General features: G+C 38.6%; 1 protein-coding gene across 7 annotated transcripts in view; it reads left to right on the forward strand.

The window, feature by feature from the left end:
- Positions 1 to 27,273, forward strand: part of LOC131663255 (protein draper-like) — an 859,806-nt gene that overhangs the window by 785,331 nt on the left and 47,202 nt on the right. For all 7 annotated transcript variants that reach the window (XM_058933564.1, XM_058933569.1, XM_058933555.1 and 4 more), the window contains 3 exons: positions 3,938 to 4,048; positions 4,118 to 4,324; positions 4,396 to 4,563. In XM_058933564.1, the coding sequence (XP_058789547.1) occupies positions 3,938 to 4,048; positions 4,118 to 4,324; positions 4,396 to 4,563 (486 nt within the window). The remainder of the gene's footprint in view (positions 1 to 3,937; positions 4,049 to 4,117; positions 4,325 to 4,395; positions 4,564 to 27,273) is intronic.

The following is a 27,273-nucleotide window of genomic DNA, read 5'->3' on the forward strand; positions in this document are numbered from 1 at the left end:
TCGATTTTCAAAATGGAAATCATTGAAATACTTGCGTCATACGTACAAATATCGCGTTTTCGAACCCTAAACTAAAAGTTATGACGATTTAAATCGACTGAAAACTGTTTAAACGCACAAAATGGCGGCCAGGCCAAAAAAAATGAAATAAAAAATTTCGGAATTTTTAACTCGAAAACGAAGAACTTTAGGGAAAAAGTTATAGAACAAAAAGTGCTTAGAAGATATCAAAGAACACGTGTGAATTTTTTCAGAATTTTTTGATAGATTTTTAGATTTTCGGAAAATATGGGAAATCCGATTTTACAAAATCACCTCCGAAAATTCTGAAAAAATTCACACGAGTTTTTTGATATATTCTAAGCACTTTTTGTTCTATAACTTTTTTCCCTAAAGGCCTTCGTTTTCGAGTTAAAAATTCCGAAATTTTTTATTTCATTTTTTTGGGCCTGGCCGCCATTTTGTGCGTTTAAACGTTTTTCAGTCGATCTAAATCGTCATAACTATTAGTTTAGGGTTCGAAAACGCGATATTTGTACGTATGACGCAAGTATTTCAATGATTTCCATTTTGAAAATCGAAATGAAAGCGATTTTTTTTTCTCAAACCATGTTTTTTTTTAATAAATTTGTTTATAACTTTTAAACCACTCATCTTTTGCAAAATCAAAGGTCAGATTCTGAAAGATCATCAAATTTTACGTCGAAAATGACTACTCCGATATTTCTGAGACCCCGATTATACTAAAAATACAGTGGTTCAAAAGTGCAACCGAAAAACGTCCTGCTAGGCCGTAATGGGTTAAAGCAAAATCTAACATGATTTTTTTGTATATTTTTTCATGGAGTATGGAGTAATATATCTATTCTGAGTCCTCTTCATCTGATTTAGTTGCGTACATACGTTCTTTACAAGGTGCTTGCACAGCCCCTTTCCATTCGCATATCCATAACTCTATATCAGGTACCGGAAGTAGTCTGTGTGTAGTTACAATGGTGCTTTTGGGACAAAGAATGTGATTCACTGGCGTTTATTGACACGGTAGAACGCTCGAGCGAATCTGTTCGACAGGGCTGATGGCTGCTGGCACGTTAAGCGCTGCGCGGTCGACCGCCGGATCGGCTTGCAACGGCTGTTGAGCCTGTTGCGCAGCCTGATTCGTTCTACCCTACATTGCATCTCTTTCTACCCTATAGACTGTGTTAGTACCATTGGTGATACCTTGTTGCACTTCTGGTCGCTAAATCCATCGCGGTACAGCTATTATAGCGCCCCATAATCAACTCAAAGTGCCGACGCTACGCCTCACTACTTCGTGCGCAGCTGATGCACATATGCTTAACTCTGGTGTAGCTGTTCTTATGGCACTAGTTGCCGGCAGAATTACTTCCTCACGAATGGAAGTCTTTGACCTAGCGCCCAGCGGCTGAGCTGGCTCAGGCAGAGCGGCAACACTTTCTGGCCATCGCGTCGCCTGCTCCAGTAATGTCAACTCTGCTGCCTTTGGCGATGCAATTGTATCGGTTCGACTGTTTTAGTCTGGCTTTCGTTGTTGCTAATTATCGCGTGTGTAGGTTCGTCTTACGATAAATCAAGTACGCGACTTGATTTAAAGTCGCCCGGTTGTAACGGTGGCCCTAGTTCTGGTCTTTCCAACACGAACGTAAAACGCAAGTACCTTTCAACTCTTCCAAATTGTCGTACAAGGAGAGCTTAGGATAACGCACCAATTCTAACAACGTGGACGGCTATGTCGAATTAATGTGGCGCCTAACTTCTTTGACTCGCACGTCGCGAAGCAGCCTACGCATCATTATTCGGTTTTTACATGCTAGCAGCATATCGCAATCAATTACTTATTTATATAATTTTGTTTAAATGATTTATAAAAAAAGAATAAAAAAAATATGAAAGCGACGGCGCAGACGAACTGCTAACGGACAGTCAAACTCGCAACAATATGAAAAGAACGAAATAACTAAAACAGTAATAATAGTAAAAAGAAAACTATCCTCGTCTCCTCTGTGTTTTAGGCTGGAAAGTTATCGCCTCACCTAAGACCACCAAAGAATACGTCGATCGAACGTAAACAAACACTCGAACTCTCGAAATTCCACGGAGCGAGCATGTGCCGACGTGAACGACCTTGCCGCGCCGCAACCCAATACTCGTAACCTTCACTATCAAAGGCAGCACGTTGTTTTTCGATACACGACTTTGCCCATGTTCACAAAGAAAATCCCCCACTTTTACTAATTTTATACTTCCACTATTTATCAATATGCGTTCACGCAATCACGCTTTCCAACTGCCTTGCCCATCCCCACAAATGATGTCATGTAATAACGTCGGCCGTCGATAGCAGACGATCCTTTCTATTACTAATTATTTAAAAAGGGAAGGTAAGGGAGGCAGTGTATCGCTCCCAGCAAGGCAGAGAGAAAAGGTGGTTACAATAATTTTGATCGATTCACTACTCTTTATTACCAAAGCACTTTCGTAACTGCTAACCGAAACATATTTACAACTTAATCTAACTTAATAAATTACTTATTCTAAGACGACATAGTCGGCACATGAGCGTCTTGCAATCTCGTCTACTGACCTAAATAATTAATACCGAATTATTAAACTAATAATCGTGCCGGCTCGTAAGAGCCTGGTACAGCCCATGAGCCGCGAGTTATCGAAATGAGAGGAAAGATAATGACCTGTAGATGAGATGACGGCTCTGCAGAATGATTCAAATGACTCATAGATCGACAGGATAGTAGAATGGCTTGCCTCGCAGGATGATCCCCAGCTTTCGCATCTTCTGCTGATAAATTCACAGCGACAATAGATATTCTTCTCTCTCTCTCCCTTTCTCTCTCTCTCTCTCTCTCTCTCTCTCTCTCTCTCTCTCTCTCTCTCTCTCTCTCTCTCTCTAGTGCACCCGGTATTTATACGAGCCGGCTTCTCACGCCTTCTCCCCCTACTTTCTAGTCTAATCAGCTGCACGCGGCACCACTGAGCGCGGCTAGTACTGCGTGCCTAGTCTACCGCTCTTATTGCAACGCACTCTCTCTCTCTTTCTCTCTATCTCTCTCTTGTTCTTGATTGTTACTTTCTCTTTCTTTCTCAACTGCTCGTACTCGTTACTGCGCTCTATCTCTCTTTCTTTTTTGTTGATGTTACAGCTAGCTGAACATTATTGCTGAAAACCTCAGGCACTCGATCGAATATGCGTCTGATGCCAGCCATGAGTCTGCGCCTGAGGTTAAAGAGAGAGAGGAGGATACACGGTGCAATCAATGACCAGCTTACACCGTTATAAATATTCAGAAATTCTAAAATTCCCATTTTAAAAATGGTCAATTAACTTATGAACCTTTGGGTTATGGTATTTTCTATATTTAAAATTAATTTATTTGGATGTGGATAGCATTTATCAACTTATTTTTACGATATATGGGTATTGTCAATTCAAATGCCTCAATTAATCTTTCACTTTTGAGCAAAAAATTATCCATAAAGAATCAACTAATTATAAACTATTTAAATTATCTTACTTATGATGTTAATTCTTTATTATTATATACATTTCTAGATCCTTCATTCCACGTAAATTTGAGAATACATGATCTTGCGCACACCCGACCTAACAATATCATTAATTGATGATAACAAACATACCTGAAATAATATAAGAGAGCATTAATTCTGATTAATATCCCTCGAATTATATTTGGTGTTTTATTTTATTCGAAACTTTCGCCGAAAATGTTTTTTAATCTCCGTTTCTATTTTATTATTATAATATTTATGTAAATAAAGTAACTAATTCTATACTTTCATACCCTAAAATGTAAAATCAAATAGTTTCACTACAAAATATACTTGTTATAAATTAATGATCTTCAAATATATTAACTTATGAATTTTTACTCAAAATCAGTTTGTCCAGAAGGCTATTATGGCGACCACTGTATGGAGGCATGTGAATGTATATCTGACTTTTTCATCTGTCATCCTGCAGAAGGCTGTATTTGTAAGCATGGATATTCTGGTAAGTATAAGTATGGATTCATTCTTATTTTTTCAAATTATTTGTTTTTGATACATGTCATACTTGTAGGCTCTAATTGCGATAATAAATTATTATCACACAACATTTACTCAATGAATCAAATAGGATATGGTAGTGTGATAGGAGGTATTTTTGCTAGTATTATGGGTATAATAATCTTTACTGCCACGTGGATATATCATCGGAAAAGAATTACACATTTAAAAATGGAAATAGCTCATGTACAATATATTGCCGAACCGGTAACATCACCTGGTGAGTAGTCTACATTTTATTTTTATCCTAATTAGTTTTAAAAAGATTTTTATAACTATTCTTATTTATAGATCACAGTCAATTTGACAATCCCGTATATTCCTATCAACAAAATTACCTATGTGATAAAGGAACAGATACACTTCTGTGTAATAAACAAGTTACGAATATCTTGATAAAAAAAAACAGAAAAGATGAAAGCGAGAAATCAAGATTAGACTATATTGGTAAAAACAAAGGTAATTTTTAAAATTATAATATAGAACATCTTTGTTCATAAATATCAATTAATTAATTAATGTGAAAATATTGTTTATCCACTATCTAACGAGAAAAACCAAAGTTAAAACTATTGTCAGTTCAAATGTGTTTAGGCTTCATGTTATCAAATTATTTAAATATAGGCTGGGAGTGATAAATACTATCCGTGAAAATTTCAGTGGACAACGGAATCTTTTGTATATTCACATATGAGAAGTGAAGAGACCAATGTATTACTAATAAATTGACAATACTTAAAATTTATTACGGCAATAGAAATAAAATTCTACACTTTATTTCGCGTACAAAATGTTACACAGAGTCAAACATCGGGTGAACACGATAATTAATCTTAATGAATAACAGACATGCACCGAATGCACCTCTCGATACAGGTGATCCGTAAGAAGTTATGGCCGCAACATACCAATTCTGAAACGGTAAACGAACGTCTACGAGCATTGGTGCAGGTTAATAGTACTACTATTGCAGACTAATCTGCACGCTCGCTGCAACAACCACGTAAATATTATAGGAGTTTCCATTAAAACAAATTACTTTGACCTTCAAATGATCTTGAAAATTAATCACAATATCAAAACTGATATAAAACAAAAGTCAAAAACTAATTTTTAATAAAATTCCAAGATAAATTTCCTAGATATTTAAGTGGATCGATTAAAATGAAAAATATAGTTTATATATCAATCGCAACAACACATAAATGATAATTCGTGGACTAGACTACTGTATTTATGTTTTTGATCACTGAATTCGAATCCGAGGTCCGTTTGACTAGTCAGGTCAGGGTCAAAATCAGGTCAATGTCAAATGCTTAAATTGTATTACAAACCAAGTAAATTAACATATTACATGTTTTTGGGAGTCGTCGAAGGTCAAAGCGAGTCATCAAGTGCATGTGCGTAAAATGGTTATACTTTTTTTTTCTTTTTTGTCTGTATTCTGCATTATTTCCTCGATTTGAAGGGATAATTCACTCACTATATAAAGTAACAGATGAATGCCTGTATCTATCCCCAGAGTTGCTCCACGCGGTAATGGCAAGCAACGAAATTGTTTTCTTTTTTGTTTTCCGGAAAATCCCCTGGATAAAGGCATGCACAAGTCATCATAGCGGATACAGACGTATTCTTACGATACAGGGAAACCCCAGTAACGGCGATTGATCAGAGCCAACAAGTGTCATTAAACGACTACAGCTTTATAGTAGCGGGCTCTTTGGCTACTACAGGCTCTAAAGTTCCAAGGAAACTTCTTTTAGTAGTCTTAGGAAGACGTGTTGAAACTCCTGATAAATTAGAGTAAGAGAAAAGAATAGCTTCTGTTACATCTGTAGTAAATATGACGGCGATTGATCAGAGTCAACAAAAAGAGCGCGGAGAGAGTGAGAAAGAAAGAGAGAGAGAGAGAGCGAGCATTAAGCCTATGCAGGGATGGGGAGGCGCGCGACGCGTGACCAATAAGCGACGCGTTGCGTGCCGCCTAACTAATAGGTCAGGTAGGGAGAAGCGCGAGCGCCGCTGAGCGGCCGCGAGACGAGCGCGAGAAAAAGTACGTGCACGAGGCCAATAGAGTATGTTCGTGAGAGAGTGCAGAGAGTGCAGTTTTGGGGATAGCTGAAAAGAAAGCCAACTCCACCGGCAACAGCTTTATCTGCGACCACAGCCAGCCCCACCTGCAAGGAGGGCCAACATCTCCTGCAGATACATCGGCTGCAGATCTTGGCCAGCATCGTTCGGCAGCAATCTGACCAGCAGTGACGACCGACACTCCCTGCAGCAGTGCTTTGTGGGAGGTTCTCTACGTTGCGAGGAACATTAACAAGAAAGGTCAAACCTTCATTTCTTCTTTTTCTCTACGCTCTCTCGCTGGTGATGCAACGACCGGTACGCGTTGAATAAGATAGCCAGGCATTCACGTGCCGGCTATCTAAAGATTGGCGCTTAAGTTTAATTTGTAGTAGTGTAAATGGCGACCGGCGAATTGTCCAGGCGCCCACGTGCCCGGCAATTCATCCGGTACAGGTTTCTGCGTAATTTTTAAGTAAGTTTGTAAATAGGATAAGTGCGTGATTAATAATTGTTCAGTTAGGAGAGACCGCGATACATTTGTTCGCGATGATGCTAAACCGTTTATTTTGTTCTATTCCTTCGTTAGTTGGTCGATAATTTTAGATTGTATTATGCGCGCGTATGCTTAGTGTGAATAATTATTAATAATAGTAGATTGTAAGTTTAATTTGATTCTTATTTTTGTATAATTTATTTATGACCTGTCCTCTCTTTTCTCCCTCAATTACCTTGAGCGAAAGTGCCTCACTTACTCCGCAAAAGAATTGGTGACAAGGAGAAAATTTTGTCACAATCTCTATAAAACTTACTTGAATTTGTTGAACTTATCTGATCTTTAAATTCAAGAATCTGACTGGGTACTCTATCATATATTTAGCTTTTGTCATAAAGTACAGGAACAGCGATGCCAAGAAAAAAATCAAACACATGTGAAAATGATACTACCTAATAAAAAGAAAAAACAGCGTAAAAAAGAAAATTGCTTCTATTGCATGACAAACATTGTTGAAATTAATATAAGAAATAAAGGAAATATCAAATATGTCAATGTTACAAGCCTATAAAACCAATATATTCTTCTGTACTAGATGAAGAAAAGAACGAAATTGATATGAATATCACTTTTGATGTAAAAAAAATGTTAGTAGATGTATTTTTATGAGTATGCAAGCGAAAAACAAACATTTGCTCTAGTTCTAGTTTCAATGAATATGTACCGTATCGCCAAAATAAATTAAGGATTATAACTTAAGAGAAAATAAATGATGTATGAGATTCGAGTTTGCTGAAATAGAGGTCAGAGCATTTGTATCTTGATTAGAAAAATAGCAGAGAGACTGAAGATTTTTGTATTATCGTGACAAGGATAAAGAATATCATCATTACTTTTTTCGAGACAAATTTACTTTAGTTTATTATAATTTTTGAATTGACGAATAAGTTAAAGCCGAATAGTTACAAACCTGAACAATGAAGATCATTCATTGATTCGTCAACCAAGAGTTTAAAAGCTATTTCAGTGCATAATACTAATGTTATGCTTCTATTCCTGTCCCTTTTTCGATATAAATGAAAAAAAAAATTCTACCATATAGACTCTTCTTGAAAATATCAAATATAAAAAACATAATTGGCAAATTTGTGTCGATATAAAAATTCTCATTCTTACGTTAGATCAATAGCCAGAAAATACTGAATTTACCTTTTATTAATACAACTGAGTTAGTAGAGATCTAGCTAATTGCTACAAATAAAACCTAGCCAACTAGAAAAATATTAGACAGTACTCAAAAACGTAAAAAATGACCGGTTAGTTAAGCCATCGAAAGTACTTATTCTCCCTGATCACTTCAAATTAGAATTGATGTAACAATGTGTAAAATCTCTAAATAATAAAGATGAATGCTTTCAAGATTTGCAAAAACAGTTTCCGAAAATAATCTGATGCTAAATTAGGTAAAGAAGTTTTTGATAGATCAGAGATTCTCAAAATGTTGAAGAATAAAATTTTCTAGTAAAATGAAAAGATCTGGAGTAGCATCTTCGCTCAGTTTTAAGGACGTTGTAGATTTTCTAGGGAATCACAAGAGCAAAAATTGTATTCAAATAGTATAAAGTATAATGGTAAACTTTGGAAAACAAGAATGTTTTATGAATCTGAAAATATATTTAAGGTATTTTTTTTATGCATTCTTACTTAGACATCTTTTTGTTAAATTTAGATGACTATAGTAAACAGCAGCGGAAAAGATTTCATCAAGACATGAATGAAATGGACCATTCGTATCAAGGTAGGTTGGGTATAAACATGATTGCTAATTACTGCTGAACGCTCTAACGAGATTCACCTTCAAAACATAACAAAGATAACAAATATTCATTCCACAGATCATTTGAGAATAAAAGAGTTCGATATAATAAGTTGAATTAAGGGATAACAATAGCTAGACAAGAAATAAACTGATCTTTTCTGAGTTCACATTGCAGGTCCACAGATTTCACGCATGTCTTTTATACGTATTTATTTCTTATTTCATTAAATTAACATTGAATGTACATTTTTCAAATTTATTAGTTCTTAATTAGTTACGAAGTACCTAGTCAGCCTAATCCTAAATCTAGAATAAAATGAAGATTAAGTGATTTTTCGGTATTATTTAGATTCAGCGGCCTTAAAATCACAAAAACAATATCTTGACCGACACACCGTTGATGATTTTATTTTGATCTTAAAATGACCTGGAACGTAGTGATAGGCTTAATTTGACTTTTAATTCAGATTCAGGGATCCCAAAAACATGTAAATATATTGGTTTAATTTAGTTATAATACATATTTATTTGTTTGATTTGACCTTAAATTGACCTCGAAGCTGACCTAATGGAGTTAAATCGATTTTGGGTTTGAATTCAGCGACCTCAAAAACATAAAGGTATGATGATTTCGTCTACCGGACTGACACATTTCTTTTGTGGAATGTAATAATTAACTTATCGACACAAAATATGCATATTTTTAATAAATTTTTTTCAAGTAATCGGAGATAGCAAGCATTCGTAAAATCGTATTCTGAAGAAACTTCAGAAAGAGTATAACTTCGTGCTTATTTTAGATGTAATGAAAATTAATTACATGTTTGTAATGAAGAGTTTGCCAGCAATCTACTTGGTAATTCTTTCCTCCTTTGAACCCAACGCATTTGTGACACCATCCGTTATGACCAATGCTGGGTAAGACTGCTCGTGCACATATACATAAACGCAATACCTGAACATGCAAGAGAGGGAGAGAGATTTGATTGACCTTTATTATACCATGGGATAGGTGTGGTTAAAACATAGCAAAATATGATTAAGATTATAAATTTTACAACCTGTATAATGCTTCGCTTATGATTTCGATACATCAAGCATATACGAGGTGTGTTCAAAAAGTAAGGTGACTTTTCAAATTTCACGGGCAACGTACTTTCGATTATCGATTTTTTCGTTTTGTTATGTTGGTACACTCTTCCCGAATATCTGTACCAAGTTTCAAGTATACAGCATTTTTTGTTTGGTTGTGAGAGGCGTAAAGGTTATAAGTGTTTTGCGTGCTCGGCGATTTCTTGCTATCGAAAAATATGGATCAAAGGATTTGCATCAAATTTTGTGTGAAAAATAAAATAAAGTGCTCCGAAACGCTTGAAATATTGACGGTGGCATACGGTGAAACTGTTCTGAGTAAAAAAAATGTTTACAAGTGGTATAAACTCTTCCAAGATGGCCGGGAAGATGCCAATGACGAGCCTCGCTCTGGACGCCCAAGCACGTCAACAACTGATGAAAACGTTCAAGCAGTGAAGAAAATTGTTCTGGAAAATCGTCGAATCACTATCAGAGAAAATGCTGAGGATGTTGGTATATCGCTTGGCTCATGCCATGAAATTTTTTCTAACGTTTTGGGCACGAGACGTGTGTCAGCGAAGTTTGTTCCGAAATTGCTAAATTTTGACCAAAAGAACCGTCGCATGAGCATCGCTCAAGAACTGTTGAATGACGTCAACGACGACCCAGATTTACGCAAAAGGGTCATAACTGGTGACGAATCATGGGTATATGGTTATGATATCGAAACCAAATTCCAATCGTCCCAATGGAAGAGCCCAGATGAGACAAGACCAAAAAAAGCACGCCAAGTTCGATCAAATGTCAAAGTTTTGCTCACTGTTTTCTTCGATTACCATGGCGTGGTGCATCAGGAGTTCTTACCATATGGACGTACGGTCAATAAACAGTATTATCTTGAAGTTATGCGCCGTTTGCGAGAAGCAATACGAAGAAAACGCCCAGAATTGTGGAAAAACAATTCATGGCTTTTGCATCATGATAATGCCCCTGCTCACTCATTTTTGCTTGTGAGAGATTTTTTGGCCAAAAGCAACACCACAATCATGCCTCAGCCACCATATTTACCGGATTTGGCCCCATGTGACTTTTTCTTGTTCCCAAAACTAAAGAGACCTATGAAAGGACGGAGATTTGCAACGATTGAAGAGATAAAGACTGCATCGCTGGAAGAGCTCAAGGCTATACCGAAAAGTGCTTATGAGAAGTGCTTTGAGGATTGGAAAAACCGTTGGCATAAGTGTATTGTATCTGAGGGGGATTACTTTGAAGAGGACAACATAAATATTGATAAATAAATACATATTTTTTCTTAAAAATACAAAGTCACCTTACTTTTTGAACATACCTCGTAAATGAAAGTTTTTTCAACTATATTAATATTTTTCAAATAGAAAGATTGACGTGGCAAAAGTAAAGCTTTGTCTATCAAATTTTGCACTATATTGCATTTGAATTGTATTGTATGATTGGAATTTGTGGCGGGGAATTTTGGGGGGTCTCAGCCGCGCACTTTAAGTACTTCCGCCATAAGGCCTAATTGGTCCTTTTTCCCCAACTAATTATATGGGCGCCAGATCTCAATTAGGGCGATCGTCGGGGGTAGGGCCAGAATATCGCGACGTATCTCTGTTCGCTTACGGTACGACTACGCAGAGTGGGCAGGTAGACGTTGACACGGCGATTTCCTTAGTATCAGACCGTTGGTGTCCAACGATTCAATTTGTTCGCCTTCTCGTGTTCTCGAAGTACCGGCAGCTTAAGCTATGACTCTTCGTCTCAGGTCGGAGATTCATTCGATTTCGCGCGTGAGTTACCTAATGTCGGAACCGAAAATGGAGAACAAGGACTTCTCGTTATTAACCGTCTGGGGCTGAAAATAATATCAGCATGCAGAGAAGAGTGGGTAACAAGACGTAAAATTAAGAAAAATCGATCACACTTGACTTTTCTTTATTCTAAAATACAAATATAATTACGGTCTGAATAGCGGATGGTCCTCACGACTTGACGCGACTCCATGCGCGGCGGAACAGATCCATACGTCCTGGCGGGTTAAATCTGTGACGGTCTAATACTCTCGATCCCTGAGTTCGTAACCAAAATTTTCTATTTCACTATCTAAATTCCCTCTCGTTTTGATCCTAGCACTCACGACATTTCGTAAAAATTAGCGAATGGTCAGTGCGACTCGGTCGGAACACTAAATTCCTTTTCGTTTGATCCTAGCACTCACGACAAATTCGGAGAAATGGCGAATGGTCAGTGCGACTCGATCGGAGCACTGAATTTCCGGCGTCGACGGATCCACACATCGCGACGGTATTATTCGCCCGAAAAAAATCACGCACCGCACTTCACAATTACTTTTAGTGAGTGGCACATTGCCTACTTACAGATTTCCGCTGAAGAATTCGATGAGCGAGAATGGACGAGAAATGGCTTTTCGCGGTCAAAGATCATCTTTCCTCTCCTCTTTCCGAGAAGAAATCCTATTATTGGCCGATATGCTAATTCAGATATCGGTAGCGCCCTCCAAATATTTCATTATTGGTCAATATGTGAATTAGAACGGTACAGCACCCTCATTTTATCTCCTACATTCGTCGCTATTTATCCTCTCTTACCCCGCACTAAGTCAGCTAGCATTGATTGATGAGAAAGATCTACCCCTAGTCTTATCTATTTTTCGATGCGGACGGAAATAAAATTTTATTCTAATTCGCTTATTGGTCGTGACGTCACCAGCGAGTTTCGTCAGAGGTTCGAATTTCATCAATCAATTTGTCAATTTAATTCGTCAGATTGTTTGTCACGTATTATTACATGTAAAAGATTGTAGCGGCCGCATATAAATATTTCTAATTATGTATTTTAATATGTTTCACGTCTAAGTTGCATCGCTAAATTATTTGCAAATGATAAAATAATTAAAGTCGGTTTTATCTTTGTAGCACCCTCATCATCGCATATACATTTGAATCTATATAATACTTATTTTAGTTCGCTCGCTTCATATGGTCTGTCTCGCTCACTCTCGCTTAGTCTGCCTCGCTCGCTCTTGTCCAGTCTGACTCGCTCGCTCTCGCTTAGTCTGTTTCGCTTGCTCCTGTTGAGTCTGTCTCGCTTGCTCTCATTTAGTCTGTACTGCTCTTCAAGATGGCCGCCTTCGCTCCCGCGTGTCAACCTCGAGCTCTGTTGCCGATCTCCGAAGCGCCTCCTGGAGCACTCCCCTTCTGTTGTGTGATACTCGTGTGTGTCCGAATGTTGTGCGTGTGTATTTCCGGGTGTTGTCAGTGATCGGACACAGTGTTAGTGTGTTAGTGTATGTGTGTTGTTCACACTTTTCCGCTTTGAGGGTGGCGCAGCGTAATCAAACATTACCAACCCTCTCTCTGGGCGCCAATAGGTTGGTATAGCCCACTGCCTATCACTTCTTCGTTTTCAAACACATTGGAGATCTGGAAGTCAAGTTTGCTACGACATCCCTGACGCACACAGCGAGTCGGAACCTTTTTGATCTAAGGCGGCGACCTCCTCGAAAGGAGTACCGATCTTTTCACGGTTCGACGCTCAAGGAGAGCGGAACTAAAGGCTTGACCCTCGGTTTGGGCGCGACGGGACTCTAGTTGCCCCAACGTCTACCGCGTCGGAAGCACGCGGCATACAAATCTTACGAGATTTGCTTGACCTGGTACCACTACCCCGCAGAGGCCAACCCAAATTGGGATATCAGAAGAGAGACTCAGCCAGGACAGCCAGAGGAAATTCCTAAGACGATCAACCAACTAAGCCTCCCCTCCTGGCCAAGCGTTCGAAGATTATCCCACCCTGCGTACCTGTATTAAGGGATTTCTCCCACGACTCACAGGTCCATCGCTTCAACGTACCGAGGCACGTCTTCCCATTGCGTTTCGGTCATCCCCGCTCACACTGGTGGGTGTCCGTTATTCGAAAAAGTTGTGTTCTGATTTTTGCCCGAGTCCCGGATTTCGCTTTCTATGGAAGGCTTTTATGACTCGCTGATATTGATCTCTGCTCTTTCGATTAATTTTCTGACTTGGATCAGGGGAGGGGTCTCGCCTAGCCGACAAGGCGACTCCCCAGGCAGTTTTCAATATTCGTGCCAGTCATGCCACTCATTCGAATCAATTTTCGAGATCCAGGCTCAAATCAGGTGTTTTAGCGTTCGAAATTAGCGTTCAAATTGTGTTTTCTCACACAAAGGTGTCGAGCCTTATTCCCGGAGCTCGAGGCAAAGAACTTTGGGTGGCTGCTATGACCACGGCCACGACTCTTTACCCACAATAGTGGCACCTACCGATTACCAGTCGATAGGGAGTAATTTCTTATCTACCCGAATTAAATTCGAATTGCCGGGACCATTGGTCCTCTGCAACTAGTTCCCGAAGCGGTCTCCCGTCCTCTAAGAGGGCGCGCGCTACCACAATCCCGAGAGATTTCCCCTCAAGTGAATCTCGGATTTTAGCTTTTCTGGGCTCGAGTTGAGCTCTTGGGGTGTGGTAGACACCGCGTTGAATATTTGGGCGTTTACAGGCCGCACCTCACCACGTGTTGTCATGGTCCGTGTTGTTTCTTTTGTTTGGCCGGTTGGCCTTTTGCCCTAGGGACAAGCGTTGTGTGTTTTGCCTACTGTTTCTTTAGAGAGACAGCGTTTTCAGTCCCACCACGTGAAGGTACACACATCCGTACTTGTGATTGCAAGTCTTCGTTCAAATACACATTGCATTCACCTCTGGTCGACTAGCATTAGTTGCTTGTCGAGGGCAATCGGTGACGCATTTTGTACTTCAGCATTTGCATATGCCCGTACACAAAAGAGAGAAGTTTACGACGTCCTCTCCCAAAACAACGAATTGTTTGTTTGAGAAGTCTCCTTTCTCTGTTGAGGAAGACAATTACTCGCCGCCGCTTTGACAAAAGATTTTTGCACAAAGTGACCTGGCCAGCCTCGCGGCTGGCCGTATGGTGCATTATGTGCATCATCTATGTTTTTCCTAAGCGGACCATAATCGAGCTTCCTGAGAGCATCGTGATTGCAACCGCCAGTGTCAGTGTGTGTGGCTCTCAGGATGTCGCTGATGGTGCGCAGCAGCCTGACACAGCTGATTGTCGGCTGCCGGTTCATCGACGATTTTCTGTTCGCTTCAGGTGTGCCAGCATCTCCAGAGTGTTTGTCGTAGTGTTGGGAAGTATAACGAATTTCCATATACCGCTATCATGCATTTCCGCTGCACTTCCCAGTCAAGTTTTGGTGTTTTTCGTTCTAGCCAGCAACATGTGGTCAGGAATGTATGTGTGCGTGCGCTCTCTTTTTCCTCCTCGTGCGCTTCATTTTTTCAGACATCCGTTGGATCGCGTTTTCCAACTTGTTACGTCTTTTTCTCAAGTTTGGGTAAACGGATATGGAAAGGAATTAATGTTCAAATTAGGGCGCGCATAGATTATAATTATACGGCTGGTTACAGGGTGGCAAGGGACGGAGGTGGCTTTCCTGAGGTGTTGCAAATAATGCAGCTCTCTCAGGCAAAGCCTTGTAATTTACCGTATTACAAATTATAATTTAAAAGTCTATCTGAATAGGTTGATTTTTTATACAAAGGCTATGGGGGGTTACCAATGTTAAAATTGGCTAAGCGTAAATCGAAGTCGTGCATTAGCTATTCAAAAGAGCATATTTTAATGTCCTCTTACCTATATTTACAGTCTCTTAGATGGCAATAAAGCGCCTCAATCGTGAAAAAACGTGTATTTTTTTAAGTAATTTCTCTTACTATACTATTTGTTCCGAAAAATCTAAAAAAATTCATGGATATCAGATTTTTTAGCTACAAAATAGCGTGATTTGATTCAGATTTTTTTAATGAAAATCAAAGTCAGCAATAATTTTTTAAATATTCAATGATTTTTTAGGTTATGAAGGTCATATTTTGCTACCATCTAAATAATCATTTTTCATGTAGTTTTTTCCACAATTTCAAATACACATATTGAAGTTACTTTATTATCACCGAAACATGCTCAAAATCTAAAACAACCGTTATTTTTGACGTCTTTCCCATGTTTTTAGCACATAACCTCACAATTAGATACTTTATTAGTAACTAAAATACCTAAAAATATTTTAAGACTCTTTTTCTTTATGTAAGAATAGCAAAAAATAGTCTAGTAATGTTCTCCAACTCCTAAAATTTCATTAAGTCAAATGCTGTTGAAATTTATAAAGTGAAAAATGTCGGCATAATGAGTCTTATGAAAAATTGGCATTCACTTAATCCAAGTCAAAGCTCTATCGCTGAAAATGCCGGTTGAAATGGTGATAACAACAACGTTTTAATATGTAATGCTATAGGTTATTCTGATGCGACTATCCCTCTCAGTATGTTATTGGGCTTTGCTGAAGATTATCGGAAAATTGTAGTCAATGTCAAGCATGAACTTATTCTCACAAGATCAATAGATGATTTGAATGCTATTTTAATCATTCCAATAGGGAATCCTACTGCTTCAAAAAAATAAAAAATTACTTTAACTAAGGCATATGTGATAGCTGATAACAAAGAAAAAATCAAAATACACAGTCAGATTGGACGAGATCGTGCAATAACAATGAGTTTTCGTACTTGGAAATGTATGAATATCAAAAATCACCTCGTACATCAAAATATGTTTGGAGTCTTCGAACTTTCAATCAATTGGAAAAGCTTCGCTTTGTTATTTTAGCTTTTCAAACTAAACGTAAAAGTTCAGCGAGCGTTCACTCTAGTAATTTTGATCATTCTAACATTAGTAATGTGAAGCTATTTCTCAATTCACAATGCTATCCCTATGAAAATCTCAATTCGAACATCGATAAAAATCAGTATGCTGTTCTGTACGATATGTGTGCTAATTGTCAAAACGCCTACTTTGGTAAAGAAAACGAGCCGTTACTCAATAAAAATGATTTCATTAACAAAGTACCGCTAATAGTTATAGACTTCTTCAAACAAAATGAAACATTAAAAAGCGCGCCAGCCAATGTACGCCTAGAATCTAAAACTCAGACCGATTTTCCTGAAGATACTGCTGCCTACTGCTTAATATTATACGATTGCATTATAGAATATAATCCCATTAGAGGTGATGTACAAAAATTAGTTTAAAGTTAATAAGACATTATGTAATCAATGCTTTTAAATAAAAATAAATAAAATATATATAATTCTCTTCTTTTTTACATTTACTAAAAACACGTAAAGTAAAGAATGGAAGTCATTTTTTTAACGACCGTCATGGAAAAATTATTTTATACTAATTGAACTAATACCAAATAAAACCTATGTATTTGGTCTAGTAGAGTTACTGATATTCAATTAAAATATTAAAATTGGACTAGGGTATATTAATAGACCGAGATGTTAGACAGATTTCATTACAATTTTAAATTAGATTTTAAATACATTTTAATTATATTTTTTTATTTCATGATTTTTTTCTAATTTTTTTTATGTGTACGAGGGTGGTCCGATAAGTACTTAGCCTACAAAAGAAAAACGGAAATTTTGGAAAAGTGGTGTTTTATTTTTCAACATAGTCTTCTTTTAGTTGGATCAGCGATGTTCCAACTTCTTTAACCCTTCTGAAAAATACGTTTCCTCGAGGTCTGAAAAGTAGGCTTCCGTGGCAGCGATTACCTCCTCATTCGACTCAAATTTCTGCCCGGCGAGTGACTTTTTCAAGTTTGGAAACAAAAAGAAGTCGCACGGAGCTAAATCTGGAGAATACGGTGGATGGGGCAGCAGTTCGTAGCCTAATTCGACCAATTTGGCCATGGCGGCGGCGGAGGTGTGAGCCGGTGCGTTGTCATGGTGGAAGAGCACTCTTTTCTTCGCCAAATGAGGCCGTTTTTTCTGCAATTCGACGTCGAATCGGCCCAATAATTCGGCATAGTACAGCCCTGTGACCGTTTTGCCCCTCTCCAGGTAGTCGATGTAGATCACACCTTGTGAATCCCAGAAAACGGTGGCCATCACCTTTCCGGCCGATGGAGCAGTCTTCGCCTTCTTCGGAGCACTTTCGCCGGGTAAAGTCCACTGTTTCGACTGTTTCTTGATCTCTGGTGTATACCAGTGGATCCATGTTTCGTCGACTGTCACGAAACGACGCAGAAACTCCTTCGGATTGCACTTACACAGCGTCAGACATTGCTCTGAAGTTGTCTCACGGTTGCGCTTGTTGTCCGGAGTGAGCAAACGCGGCACCCATCGCGCCGACAGCTTTCTCATGCTCAAAATTTCATGCAGGACATGACCCACGCGGTCTTTTGAGATGCCTATGATCATAGCTATCTCGCGCACCTTCAATCGTCGATCTGCCAATACGAGATCGTGAATTTTTGTCACGTTATCGTCCGTGGTAGCCGTTTTCGGAGCACCTGGACGTGGCAATTCAAAAATCGACGTGCGACCACATTGAAACTCGTTAAACCAATTTTTGACGGTCGCCATCGAAGGAGAAGAGTCACCGTACACAGCATCCAAGCGCTTTTTGATTTCGCTGCGCGATTTACCTTCGAAAAACAAGAATCGAATCACCGACCGATACTGTTTTTTTTCCATTTTTCAAAAATCAACGGACACACTTGCTTTCACACGCTCTCAAAAATAAACTACAACTCCGATCCGGCTGAAATCTTGACAGTAACCATCGAGAAGGTTGTACTACGTGATAGAATATTTCTTTTGCTAGAGTGGCGCCATCGGGCGGTGAGACTAAGTACTTATCGGACCACCTTCGTACCGGACATTTTTCTTGGTCTCGTTAATTTTCGGATTGTTGGCAAATCTATAATTTTTATTGTTCTTCAAACCGCCTCTATTGTTTTAACCCTCGGTTGGCCCTTTATTTTCGTAACAGATAGCGGCGATTGGTTGGATCCGGTCTGGTTATTCCGAAAAAAATAAATAAAAAAAGATGTTAATTTAATAATGAAATTTTTCGTTATTGTAAAGAAAAAAAAAATGAAATACATACCGTTAGAAGTATTAATCTATCTATATATTTACATTTTTCCAACTCCGAGAATGGTGGTAGCGCTCGTAAGTGGTGGTAGCATTGTATAGGCACTGCTTGTCTTCTTTCAAACATTCGGCGCGTGGCGATCTTAATTAACGTTTTTAATTTTTTCTGATCCTTCATAGCTTTCCTCTTCCTTTCCACTCAACCTATAGCCTGAGGCTCGCGCATTATTCATTATATATATATATATATATATATATATATATATATATATATATATATATAATGGGAAAGTAGGGGTTTCGACTAAAAGAAAGGGAGTGAACGTGTCTTGGCTGTGAGTGCGAGTTTTGGTGAGAAAGTTAAAAAGGAAAAGTATTTGAGGAGAGAATTAGAGGTGAAAAGAGCGTGGAGGCGAAAAAGAAATGGAGTAGAGAGAGAGAGAGACTTGGCGAAGAGCAGGAAAAAGCAGAGAGAAAAGAATGAAGGAAAAAGGAAAGTTGAGGTTAAGAGAGGAAAACAGGAAGCGAAAAAGGCAGGTAGAGAGGAGGGGCGGTAAGAAGTAAAGTCGGAGACAGAAAAGGTAAGACAGCGAATAAAGGTGGGATCACGAGCAGAACTACAGTCGAATTAAGGCGTATGGGATAGTGATGGAAAGATTTGTGAAACAGAAAAATTAAGAGATAAAAGTGGAAGGATGGATAAGAAAGATCCAGAGGAGGAAAAGAAGAAAAGAGTAAAGGTGGTGAGGGGAAGAGAGGGCGGAGAGGGGCTGAGGGAGAATATTAGAGGAGAAATGAGAGAGGCAAAAAGATGCAAGTGAGGGGAGCGAGATGAAAGGGGAGGAGGGAGAGGGATTGGACAACAAGACAAGAGAAGTGGGAAAAAGCAGTGGTGTAGAAGATACAATGGAAAAGATTCGGGCAGATATAAAGGATTTAAGAGAGGCATGGAAGGAAGAAAGCAGAGAATGGTCAGAAATGTTTAAAGAAATAATGGAAAAAATGGTAAGAATGGAGGTAGATGGAAAAAGAAGTGAAGAAAGATAGGAAAAAGAAATAGGAAAAGTTAGGAGAGAACAAGAGAGAGAGAGAAGAAAGAAAGAAAGAGACGAAAGAAGAAAGGGAAAAAGCAGAACGTAGAGAAAAGAAACTGCAGGAAAAATGGGGAGAGAGGATGAACTAGTTGGAAGAAGAGTGCGTGAAATTAAAAGAAAGTATAGAAGGAGGAAACGAGAAGCAAAGAGGAATAAAAGTAGGCAATAAGGAAGAAATTGAGTATATGAGAGAAAAAATGGATAGAGAAAGTAGGATAAACAATAAAATAGTGACAGACTTGGAAGGTTGGTTAAATTGGGAAAAGAAGGTAGAGACAGAGGACTGGCTAAGGGAGAAACTAGAAATGAAAGGGGTGATATTGAATCTGAGAAGAATATGAGGGACAGCGGGGAGGCATGATCGGAGAGAAAGATGAAAAAATATGTGGCAAATTAGATGTGCTTCATGGAAACAAAAAGAAGGAATTATGAAGAAGAAAAAGAAGCTGGGACAGAAAAAGATATACATAGATCAGGACTGGACGTGGAAGCAGAGGAAGTAAGAAGGAAACCAAGAGAAATAAAAAGTAAAGGTAAAGAGGTAAAGATGTGGCATAACGGGGTGAAGTCAGAGAAAGAAGAATGGTGGTGGAGCGAGAACGAGGGAAAAATGGTAGGAAAAAGGGCGGAAGGATTTCGAAAACAATAGAGAAAAGAAAGAGAAAGAGGGAGAAGGGGGAGAGAGGGAGTAAAGGCAATAAAGATACTATTCTGGAACGTGGCGGGGATTAGGACCATGGAGGAAGACGACTGGGAATTTGTTAGGAAATTCGGTATAATAGAGCTAACGGAAACTTGGGTAAAGAGGCAAGGGGCAAAAACTGGGTTATAGAAGTGACTGAAAGGGTATAACATAGAGTGGAGAGACTCAAGAAGGGAAGGAAGAAGGGGGAGAGAAATAGGAGGAGGAATAATGGCGGTAAGAGAGAGGAAAGGGATAAGTAAGGTTGAATAGAAGAAAGAAAGAACAAGTGAGGTAATAGCAGGAGAAATAAAGATCGGAGGGAGGAAATACATGATAGTAACGGTGTATATATGCAACATGAGAAAAAGGAAAGCTATGAATACTTAAGCGAAGATATAGAGGAGAACAGAGGAAAAACAATAATTATAGAAGGAGACTTCAACGCAAGAACAGGAAATGAAGGGAGAGAATGGGAGATAGAAGAAAACCTAGAAGAAATAAAGGCTAAGGATAAAGTGTTAAACGCAGAGGGAGAAGAAATGATAAAATGGCTAGGAGAAATGGGCTTAGTGATAACGAATGAGAGAAAAGAAGGAGATGAACAGGGAAAAATAAAACATATATAGGAGCGAGAGGAATGTCAACGATAGATTATGTAGTAGGTAACGAGGAAGGTGATGAAACAATAAAAAGGGTTTAAATAAAAGAGAGGGTAAAGTCGGACCACGTAATAGTAGAAGTGGAATAGGGAGCTAAAATAGCAGAAGAAAGAAAAGAAGAGGATGAAAGAATGACAGATGACTGGAGCCAAGAAGGTATAAGAGAGTATCAGAGATTGATAGACGCAATAGAGAGAACAGAAAAAATTAAAAGAGATAAAAAATAGAGTGAGGAACGCAGCCGTAAAAAAAAAAGATAAGGGAAAAAAAAGCTGGCGGAGAGAAGAATGTAGGATAAAAAGGGGTTGGGTGATGACAGAGTTAAATAAGGTAAGAAAAGGGGAAGAAGACAGAGGCAAATACCTAGAAGCAAAGAGGGAATACAGAGAGGAAATAAGAAAAGTGAAAGAGTGGTAAAAGAAATAAGAAAAGATAAGACGAGAAGAAAATTCTGGGATAAAGTGAATTGCAATAGGAAGAAAAGATATTATAATTTTCTGCATCGGCTTCTAACGACATTGAACGCAGCTCTTTAAACAATCTCAGCGACTTTCTTTTGTCTGCCATAATGCCTCATCTGTTTATGTACTGTCTTTGTAATTGAGTCATAAACACGTCGCGTTAATATTCAAATTAGCTATTAATATAAATTTGTGGTTTAGTTTTGATTTTTTCTACTATGGATTTATTTTGCCTAGTATTCTTAACTCCAAAAAAACATCTCAATAACAAAACTTCTATTATAAATACTGCAACGGTAGTCGATTTAATTAATCGAACCGTTCGCGATTCTGATTTTCGCGCGTTAGTTCGAACTATTGAGAGAGAGAGGGGGCGCGCGATCTTTTGAATAAGCAGTTACGCCTCAGCTGTTTACGCGAGTTTACCGCCGATTTGTGTTTTGCACTTTGATTCGCAAAAATAATCAGTTTTCTGAACAATTACATGCGTGGGTGCAACAATAGTATTGCAGCAGCAAGCAGCGGTGCAGAAGCAGCAGATTTGCAGCATATAAAGGCGAATTGAGGCAGTCCAGCTGATTAATCGAGGTGCAGCGGCAGTTGATAATTTTGCAACAACAATTACGGCTGATTACCGTAATTGCACCGCATGGTAGGTGCACCTTCCGACATATTAAGCGAAGCAAAATACATTCGGTATTTTGTCTATTCGTGATAGCGTTATTTTTTTTGTATTCGCGTCGTGCTTTAGTTCGCGGTAGAATTCAAATCTACTCTCTCTCTCTTTCTCACCGAACATAATTAAATTGTAAAATCCTATTTTCGTGCGTCAGTCTTTCGGCCCAACAAAGACTGTAGTGATTTTTTATTAATTAAAGTCTGTTAAATTTATTCGCCGTTTTCATCATTTGATTTTCCTGGTAGCTTAAGTATTTGAAACAGGCTTAGGTTTTAATCCAATTACATCTAGGGGATTAAGAAGATTAGGAGTAAAGTCGCTCACACTTAAAACTCATCAAGTGTAACAAGACACGTGACTTAAGGTGAGTTCAACTCCGATCGATAGAAGACAACTAGGATAAATCATCTGACGTTAAGGCGAATACACGTATTGTCATACGTGTTTAACGGAGCGGTGGTTTGCTCTGCATCGTGGGAGTTTGTTCTTAAATAAATTTCCCATTTTCAGATTTATCTCCCCCGTTACATAATATAATTATTAGTAATTATCACAACTTACAATTACAAATACCAAAATATCTTTCAATCCATAATGATCTAAAAATAAATATAGAAATGTCAGCTTAATTTATCGTAATAAAAGATAATGTAGAGGATATTCAAGTAAAGTATTTCAACACCGAAAATGTTTACATTTATAGAACGACAGATCTTAAATTATGGTTAACAGAAAATATTGAAGATGTTATACTTAAAAATTTAGAAGAATTTCAAAAAAAATATGCCGGTTGGACATTAAAAACTATCATCGGTATTACTGTTACTATAAATAAATTTAATCCTTTCAAATCTGGCTCAACTACCAAAACAAATAGCAGATAAAAAAGCATGTATCAATGTTCAAAATACAGATAATGAATGTTTTAAATGGGCTGTGCTTTCTGTCTTCATCCAGCTGGATTTCATAGCGAAAGAGTTCAAAATTATACGCCCTTTGCGAACGAATTGAAATTCGATGATATAACCTTTCCTGGTTAGGTAAAGAATATTCCTAAATTTGAAAAATTCAATAGTATTTCAATAAATCTATACATACTAAAAAAATACGGATTCAAATTCGAAGTCTCACCCTATTATATATCAACTTTAAAACAAGATAAGCATGTCAATCTTTTGTTACTACAAAGCGAATATGTTGATGAGAATGAAACAGAAAAATCTAATAGATCAAATAACAATGATAATTTCAAATAAAAATTCCACTATGTATGAATTAAAAACTTATCTGCTCTTGTTAGAAGTCAAGTAACGAAACATATTGCACAAATTTATCTATGTGAACGCTGTCTCCACTATTTCAATAATCAAGAAAAGTTGGATATTCATGAGACAGATTGTTCAAAATTCAATAAATATAGAGTTAATCTACCTAATTTTCCTCTTCTGAAATTTAATCATTACGATCGAAAAAAATGGTTCCATTTATTATATATGCTGGTTTAGAGTGCTTAGTGAAACTATTAAATAATGGACGATCCTTCCAAGATCATGAAGCCTTTAGTGTGGGACTTTATATAAAATGTAGTTACGATGATTCTAAATCAATCTTTAAGATGTATAGAAAAAAATTTAATGAAGAACAATCACTCGCATAATGGATTATCAAACGATTTCAGATTTTGTTAGATGAAATAGATCAAATATATAAGAATGCTATAGGAATGAATCTTTCGTGGCGCAATCAAATGGATTTCAAGATGAGCAAAGTGTGTCATATTTGTAGAAAATATTTTCAACGTAACGAAACAAGAGTTAGACATCACTGTCATTTGACGGGCCGATTTAGAGGTGCTGCACACGCATCCTGTAATTTAAATTATAAGAATCCTTATTTTATACCAGTCTTCTTCCATAACCGTACTGGATATAATTATCATTTTATAATAAAAGAAATAGCTGCTAGCTCTGATCTTGAGGGAAATGTGACTGTTCTAGCTGAAAACAAGAAGAGATATACACTACCGTCCATAAAGATTTGCCATCCCCTTGCTGAAATCATCCAAACTTTAGAGTTTTATGGCTCAGTTTCTATAAGAGCTAGAAAATCCTGCGGGGTCTCATTTGAAAGGTCTTGCCAAGACCTTTCAAATGTTGTAAAACATAATTGATTTTATTTGTTTTTTGTACAACTTGTGACGTCATAAACAAATTGTTTTTTTTTAATTTTTTCACATCAACTTCGACCCCGATTTATTTATATAACGGATTCTACGATGGAAAAACTCTATAAGCCATTCGATAGAGCTTTCAAAAAGCTACAAAATCCAAATCCGGAAAATTTTTTTACCTTTATTTTCTATGAGCTATATGGTGTTTTATACAAAAACAAAGATTTTCAAAAAATGGGCTGTATTTTTTTTATTTTCAACTCTAAAGAAAAAACTCTCAGAAGAAAAAATGTAGTATTTTGCAAGAGCTATCAAATGCTCCACTCAGAATTAAAAAAAAAAATTTTTTTTCACGTTTTTTAGAATAGAAATTTTTCTAGAAAAAAAACTCAAATTACATATATTTAATAAAATTAGTAAGTAACTAGTATTTATAACTGAATGGGCTTACAAACAATGATAACAAGATACATTTATTGAACCATAATTTATTACTTACTCAGAATAGATTAACATAATTTGGTTACAATTTTTCTACAAAATTTATTTATTACAACGTTTTAATAATAATAATAAAATTTTGGAAAGTGGATGGTCAAGTCCAGTAGTAATGGTAAAGAAAGTAGATGGAAAATATAGGTTTTGTGTGAATTATCAAAAGGTAAATGCAATTACCAAACCTGATGCCTATCCTTTACCATATATGAACGACATCCTAAGACGAATAAGGTATGCAAAGTTCATATCTACTTTGGACTTGAGCAGTGCGTACCATCAAATTCCCTTAAAGGAAGAATCGCGTCCAATATCAGCGTTTACAGTTCCTGGATTAGGGCACTTTCAATTTAAGAGAATGCCCTCCGGACTGTCATAAGCAGGAGCGACCTTCCAGAGGTTGATGGACAAGGTGATAGGCCCGGATATGTATCCATTCGCTTTTGCTTACCTTGACGACGTAATTGTGGTTTCGTCGTCCTTTGAGGAGCATAAGCAGCACCTAGAAAGGGTATTAAAAAGAATTCTAGGTGCGGGCCTAACCATCAACAAAGATAAAAGTCACTTCTGTAAGACGGAAGTCAGGTACTTGGGAGTTCTTGTCAACCAGGACGGAGTAAGACCAGATCCCGAGAAAATACGCCCGATATTAGAATATCCAACACCCCGGACTGTCAAACAGGTGAAGCGGTTCATGGGAATGACCTCGTGGTATAGACGTTTTATACCCGACTTTGCCATGATCGCTGAACCTATAAACCGCCTGACAAAGAAGAATGTACGTTTCTCTTGGGAGGAGGAGCAAGAGCGAGCTTTCACGAGATTGCAGGAGGCGATGACTTCCGCCCCAATACTGCAATCACCCTATCCGAACGGTCAGTTTGTACTGCAAACTGATGCTAGTGACAGTGGGATCGGGGCAGTTCTCGCACAGGATGTCGATGGAGAGGAGCGTGTAATAGAATACGTCAGCCGATCACTCAACAATGCTGACAGAAATTATACGGTCTCCGAGAAAGAGTGCTTGGCAGTGGTATGGGCCATTGGTAAGTTCCGGCCGTATATTAAAGGGCATCACTTCAGGGTCATCACTGATCATAGTTGCCTGAAATGGCTCCACAATATGAGAAATCCCACGGGAAGATTAGCGCGATGGGCGCTAGCATTGCAAGGCAATGTCTTCGATATCGAATATCGAAGAGGGGATCTTAATGTGGTGCCAGACGCTTTATCTAGGGCCTATGAGGAGAAGGGGATTGAAGTGAGTGCTATAAATAGTCGGCCGGAGACCACTGACGCCTGGTATTTGCAACAGTACCAGGAAGTATGCCAGGACCCACACTCTCACCCCACTTGGAAGGTGGTAGGAGGGAGACTGTATCATTATCAGCCTGATGAGGATGGTGAAGGGTCCATCGACAACGATGAAGCATGGAAGCTTGCGGTGCCTAGGGAGAAAAGGTACCAGGTGCTCCAGGAAGTCCATGATGCTCCTACTGCAGGACATCAAGGACGAGAGCGTACGTTCTCTAGGGCTAGGCGCTTGTACTACTGGCCTAAAATGTATGATCAGGTCAGGGAGTACGTAAAGAGTTGCCCGGTATGTCAGCAATGCAAGGTGCTGTGACGAGAGCAAGCAGTACGCTTGCTCCTCGTCTGCCCCCCTTCTCTCTCTCCCTCTTATCGCTTGGCATGGCGACGTGGTCAGCGTTCGGCGCATATATTTATTGCGCCTAACCACTGGCCTTTATGTTTTTCCAGCCGCCAAAGATTGCCGAGCAAGATTGAGAGCGCCCGAAGAAGCAAGAGCGCAGCGACTATGAGGTAGAGAGAGACAGAAAGAGAGAGAGAGAGAGAGAGAGAGAGAATGCTGACCATGCGTCAAGTCGCGTGAGGTATTTCCCGGAAGAAAGTTGAGGAGAGAAGTTGGAAGTAGCAGCGCAATGAGAGAAGAAGAAACACACATGCAGCAGTGACCAGACCAGGGCGAGCCGAGGCAACGTGTAGCGGCAACACCTGCAGCAGGGCATTCAGTGTCGCCCTCGCCGCCATGCACGGCATGACTTCCAGGAGGTTCACCACGGGCTACGCCGAGGAAGACGTCCAGCCAGCGGCCAGATCAACTCCCCGTTGCCGGCTCATCGCCAAGGACAAAGGTCAGGTTATCTCTCTCTCCCGGTATTTCTCTCTCTCATGGTGATGCGCGGCCGCGTAGGAACGATACGTAGCCAGGCGATCACTTGCCGGCTACGCTCATCGTAACGCGGTAGAGAGGTTTCAACGTATTCTTTCCTTTGTAAGGAGGTAAATGGCCAAGGCGATTTAATCGCCGGGCCATTCGTCCTCCCGCGTTAGTTTAAGTTGTTCTGTATATGTGCGCGTGGTGTAAACGTTATTGTAACTGATTTTGTATTTGTTTGTCTGAATAGATTTAAGTTGTATGT

The sequence above is a fragment of the Phymastichus coffea genome, unplaced genomic scaffold (assembly GCF_024137745.1).
Source record: "Phymastichus coffea isolate CEN01 unplaced genomic scaffold, Cenicafe_Pcof_1.1 PCOF00002, whole genome shotgun sequence".
In the NCBI taxonomy this organism is placed as follows: domain Eukaryota; kingdom Metazoa; phylum Arthropoda; class Insecta; order Hymenoptera; family Eulophidae; genus Phymastichus; species Phymastichus coffea.